This window comes from Mizuhopecten yessoensis, unplaced genomic scaffold (assembly GCF_002113885.1).
Source record: "Mizuhopecten yessoensis strain PY_sf001 unplaced genomic scaffold, ASM211388v2 scaffold4805, whole genome shotgun sequence".
In the NCBI taxonomy this organism is placed as follows: Eukaryota; Metazoa; Mollusca; class Bivalvia; order Pectinida; family Pectinidae; genus Mizuhopecten; species Mizuhopecten yessoensis.
Genome location: NW_018405730.1, coordinates 319,502 through 325,501, shown reverse-complemented (window position 1 = coordinate 325,501; position 6,000 = coordinate 319,502). Strand labels below are relative to the sequence as shown.

The 6,000-nt window shown below is 36.5% G+C and overlaps 1 protein-coding gene across 1 annotated transcript in view; it reads right to left on the bottom strand.

The window, feature by feature from the left end:
- LOC110449713 overlaps nucleotides 1–4,854 on the bottom strand; it is a 10,024-nt gene extending 5,170 nt beyond the window's left edge. Inside the window, exons 1-2 of the mRNA XM_021496751.1 lie at nucleotides 4,725–4,854; nucleotides 1,356–2,116 (exon numbers count right to left, since the gene is read on the bottom strand). Coding sequence (XP_021352426.1) covers nucleotides 1,356–2,116; nucleotides 4,725–4,833 — 870 coding nt within the window. The 5' untranslated portion in view covers nucleotides 4,834–4,854. The remainder of the gene's footprint in view (nucleotides 1–1,355; nucleotides 2,117–4,724) is intronic.
- Nucleotides 4,855–6,000: the final 1,146 nt, after the last annotated feature.

Here is a 6,000-nt window from a genome sequence, read left to right as displayed (position 1 = left end):
TTTTGTTGACCTTTGTCCATGGAAGGTCCCTGCAAAATTTCATTGAAATTGGTTCAGGGGTTTTGGAGAAGAAGATTTTTGAAATTTTAGTCAATTTGACCCTTTTTGGCCCCGCCCCTCAGGCCCCTGGGGGCTTGGGACTAAACCGGCCACTACTTTTGTTGACCTTTGTCCATGGAAGGTCCCTGCAAAATTTCATTGAAATTGGTTCAGGGGTTTTGGAGAAGAAGTCGAAAATGTAAATTGTTTACGGACGCACGACGGACGACGACAGACAATAGGCGATCGCAATAGGTCACTTGAGACTGTCTCAGGTGACCTAAAAAACATGTTTCTGTTTGGTATACGTTATTCACGTTTTCGATTGAGGAAACAATTGCCAGGGACTATGACGTCACAATGGACGATGATGTCGCAAAGCATTGTTACATGTCATCATGATTTGAAGATTGACCAATGAAATAATGTCCAGTACGTTACCCACTAGCTATAGGGGGTAACCAAAAATGATAACCACATCCAAGCAGGTTACTCCAATGATTTGGGAGTGAGGAAACATATAGTGGTAACGGGGAAATGGATATCTCACACCGAAAAAAAATGTACTTAAGTAAATTCTCCTGTCCATGTTAAGAGAAATCCTTGGGTGAGGGGTTGAGACAAGGGGATTCCCCACACATAACAATGTATGTCATGTCATCAATACATTTAACGTCCCATCATTGCATTAAGCCTATAGCTATCATGTCATAACATTATACATTGTATCTATTATGACAGGGCCAACTAAGAAAAAGATTTATTCATCCCCTTTGGGGAGAGGGGGGGGGGGGGGATAAAATCGATCTCAACCCCAGGAAAAGATTCTCGATTTGACAACAAAAGAATCTCCCATTAGGTGAAAGATTACTACATCTCCTATTTGCCCTGAGATGCTAATTAACCTAATTGTGAGTTAAAACATCTAAGCTAAACGTTTTCAGGAGGCTATAGTGGTAGGACGACGGGCTCGTGACCGAAGGGTTGCAGGTTCGAGTCACGGCACGGCACGGCACTGTGTTGTATCTTTGAGCAAGATACTTTACTCTGATTGTTCCAGTCTACTCAGCTGTGAATGAGTATGTTGTTGGGCAGTGCTAAAATTGTAGAATGCTAGCTGTGAGCGCCGAAATGGCAGCACCGGCTGTGTATATATATGCTCCCCAGGGAGTTAAGAACGATATTGGCTGGTTGCAAAGGTCCTATAACCACGGATAATAATTTGTGAACCGCTTTGAGACAACCTATGAACTAGGTTGTGATAAAGCTGTATATAGGAACCTCGAATTATTATCTATTATTATTATTAAGTTTACCTGAGACTTGGATAGGTAGGTGATGTTCGAACATGCTGTTCTGTTAAATGGCATCCTTTTGGCTGTCACACGAGCACAACACATACAATCGTAGTCAACACAATCGCAGAAGCCCACTCGATTGGCCATTGTCACTTTCCTCAACGCTATTGTAATATTACCTTCCGTTATGTTTTGTTTCGTTGATAATAATTTAGGATAATTAATGTCAATCTTGTCTTCCTTATTTAAATACTGTGTATCTTTCATGACATTCCCAATGTCTTCTAATGAGAGATTTAACGACCATGGAGCTGGAATGTGTAAATATTTAGGAACTTTGAGGCTTTTTATCACCCCTAAATCTGACAACTTTTCAAGTGTTTTATTCTTTACTTGTTGTCCAACTTCTATTGTTTTATTTTTTAATTTTTCACCAAAATGTTCAAACATTCCTTCCTGCTTTTTTGTCTGTGTTTCATTTACTGTTTTCTTTTCAGTCACATTATGAAGCTTTTCGGGTGGAATGATATCAGGGACAGGCGGCCTTATCACTTTTTTATCTGGCGACTCTTTCTCTTTTTCACTTGGTTTTTCAACTTCCAGCTTTGGTGGTTCGATGACTGACTGATGTAAGGAAGCAGCGATTTGTGGTTTGTCTTTCGATGCATCTTTCTTCTCCGCGTTATCAGTGTCAGGTGGAGACGAGAATTTTGTGCGGGAAAGACTTTCATCAAGAGATTTTGAAGACAGACCAGGCTTTGGTGACTTTTCAGTCTTACCTGCAGAGAAAGATAAACAAGCAATTTATATTAGCATATGACACATAAAATGATAACTGCTTTTCAAATTATCTGTCACATATAAATAGGTCCTATAGACATTCAGGCTATCCTTAAAAAGATGTTTGATAGCAGATACCTGACTCACTCACTTAAACTGACATCTACTCAAACTATATATGATTTTGGACTCTTTGGTGCTTTTTTTTTCTTTTCTTTTTATAGCAGAAAAATCACTTAAACTTATGAGGTCTTATATAGAATTATAAGATTTCTAAAAATGATAATAAAATAGTATATACCAACAATTGTACCTACCCAATGTAAAAAATGTGAGTAGCGAAACTACAAACTTTTGCCCAGGCCAAGTTCTCCAATTTATCAAAGAGGGTCAATGCAATGGCACCAATATGTAACAGTTGGAAGTAGTGAAAAGAATATGTGATATTTTGTGGGGATTGAACCAGTGACCCAACCTCTCCAATCGGACATGCGCACCTGACTCTGGCTATACTAGTGCTCAGTGTAAGGGAATTCCCTCTAGCCGAAGCCAGCTTAATTGGGAAACCCTGACATTCTTGCACCCTTGCAATTGCCTTGAATATGCACAGAAAAGCTATAACATTTATTATTGGTTTTAAGAATGTACAAAACACAGAAAACAAAGTTTGTACTAGGACATTGTTCAGAAATCACAAATTGTCATCCTTTTAACCCAATAACAACAAAGAAAGTAAAAGTCACATTTGGAGCAAGACCACAACACTTGTCAACACACAGCAAGAATTAGGTTGAGAATTAATGGTCAACTTTTCAAGACTGTTTCATATTTGTGAGAATCATTTTCAAGGCCAATCAGAAGAAAAAATGTGTTTCAGACTTTCCTTATAACATATTTGAAAAATATAAGGCAGGTAGATCACAATTGGGGGTTTTTTTTGGGGGGGGGGGGAATAATTTTTATTTTATCTTGACTTCACCAGTGCTTCTTCGAAAATGTCTTTAAAAGGCTTATTGTACAAAAATTAGAGCAGGACTGAGGGTTGTCGTTGGACTAAATAAATTATTTAGGCTTTATAATTTGTTATGGTTGAATGCATTTCATCTACGGTATTCATTCTTGATTTCACTTTTATTAAATATTAAACCGGTTGAACTTTTTTTTACTGTTTTGAAGTTTTTATAGCTTTTGATCTGTCACATGTTCCAGGCCTGGTGTGAAATGTATCCGTAAATAAAAATTAGATCTCTCGATTTGCAATCACAAAAGTGAAACTGTACCCCTATATGCATTTTATGCATAGAAAAGTCAAGGTATATGTGAAGTAAAATCTTTAAATATATCCTTGTGCTATCGGTTTCAGCGCACTTAAGAAGCAGCCACGGTTTCGTACTAATATCGGTAGAAAAATGTTGAAATTAAGGATGACTGCGCATGCCATGGTCATAGTTTCCTTGTGTAGTGTCCAGCAGGTCTCATAGTAACGAGATATAGCTTGATAAAATGGCTTCATGGAAATATATATTTTGTGCGGAAACCTATGACTAGACAATATATGTATACATGACCCTAATATAAGTTACAAGTGCAAGCCAGTCTCAGAAAGTAAAAGGAATTCACAAATAGACTTATATCACTTCCTCGATTAGCGTAAATTGTCTTCTTTTCAGTGTTATTTATTAAGTGAAAGCTCTGAAGATATAAACTTGGATATTAATGTTGAATAATAAATCCTATCAGGAGCCCTATGCTTCAGGCCACCAGTCAGATTTACCACCATAATGTTACAGCACTGGTGATGTCAGACACCTGTGACTGGCTTTTAAATTTGGAAAGAGTCTTACCCAATATCATCCAAATTTGTGTTAGCCAACTCAACAGCTATACAATACATTGGTGATATTATTCAGAGTATTTGCATGAATTGTTAGCCATTGAAATGTCTATGCAAATTTCCTTGGATATATAACCAAATTTTGTGTAAGCTAACTCAACAGCTATACAGCTATGCAAATGTCATTGTATACAGTGTGTATGGGGAAATAATTATTAGTTAAGTTAACATATTGGCTGCATAAAACCCCCACATGTTATGAGGTGAATATATATATATGTAGCCAATTAAGTTGCAATGAAATGTTGCTACTATAGGCAGTAGTCAACAATAGCTACATTGTTAAACTCTTCTATATAAGAGTGATAAATAGCTATCTTATCAAATTACAAATACTCCCCCTTGGCCCTAGGCCTTCTATATAACAATCTTTTTTTTTATCTCAACAAACCAGACGCAATTGCATATGGCGATGTACGAAATAACAATATGATCATAACGGTTTGTTTTTAGCATTGATTTCAGCACAATTCATTCGGACTGAATAGAGAACTTGTCATTGCATTGATAACGCCAACGTTAACATAAAATTTACATATAGATATATACACACCGTTGTATAAGGTTGCCGGGGTAGTGTATTCGGCCGCTAATTATCTGATGTTAGTAATGACTGTTATGACATATTTCTTCCATGCAATGTTTACGTCTAAACGAAATGCATTTATCAAACATGCAAAATAAGATTGCCATATACCAATACATCAACTTACTCGAGTTGTTTGGAAGTGACAGAAACAGGTAACCAATCCAAAACGTAGACGCACATAAGCACACGAAGAGTATGTGCCTTTTCCGATATAACAATCTGAAAATCGCCATATTTTTATCAGTGTGGTACTCAAACAGACGCTTGACATGCAATTGACTTTCAAACGCACAAAGCACCCTGATTTGGTGAGGAGCTGGTTAGCCGGTTGTTAAAATATAAGGCAATGGGAATCATTTAATCGCCGGAAATCTGACAACACTTTGATTTGTTTTGGTTACGTCAAGGTTGGGAACACGTTCTCCATATTGTCAACCGCAGTCCAGCATTTCGAAATACATGTTACTAGTAACTTATCTCCCCTCAGATTGAGAGATATTCTAGAGACGGGCCATTTTACCAGGTATATAGACTGCAGGAGAAATTTACCAACAAAGTAACTAAATACATATACCATATATATATATTTAGACAGTACGACCTCACCACAAGTTAAATATTAAAGACAGTGTCTAGCCGACGTAGCACTTTATTTGGATATGACCAGAGAATCTTATAAATAGACCAGTACCTTAAACATGTAATTAAACAGACACGTAGATATATATACTGGCTATATATATATGGTTAAACGATATTTTTGTAGATATAATAAATAGGCCTAGATATTTGGCAAATAGGACTTGTTCAAATGGAATAACCTTGACGTTCTTTCAAGTGGGGTCATTTTTTGGAATTGGTGAAATTTTTGCGATTTCTGAATAATTATATGTATATAAAGGTGTTTTTTTCAAATGAATGAAATTTACTCATTTTCAAATGAACGGGTTGAATCACAAAAGAGGTTTTTCTTCCAATATATGACTTATCGGGGGTAAAATGTGTTTAAACTTTGAATGACTTTTTGTCATTAATGAATCAGCCGATGGCATACCAAATTGGGCAGTATAGTATATGCTGGGATAAAGGTTAGGCCTAACTTTTTTTTAATCAATGACCTAGTTTGACACATTTTTTAAGGTCAGAGAGGTTAAATAACAAGAGCGTTTTTTAAATCAAAATTTTGATTGGCTTGTTGTCAACCTTGAATCTATTGATGTTTACTTTGAAGAAGCATAATAGGATGAAGATGTAGATTTTGTTCCAATAAATGACCTCGACTAAGGTCACGGGGGTCAACTACTTAAAACTGTTAACTTTTAAATAATCAAGTTTGGTCAGTAGAGTTGCTGGAATGACGGACTATCAAATGAATATACTCTAATGACTTTCGAAGCCAC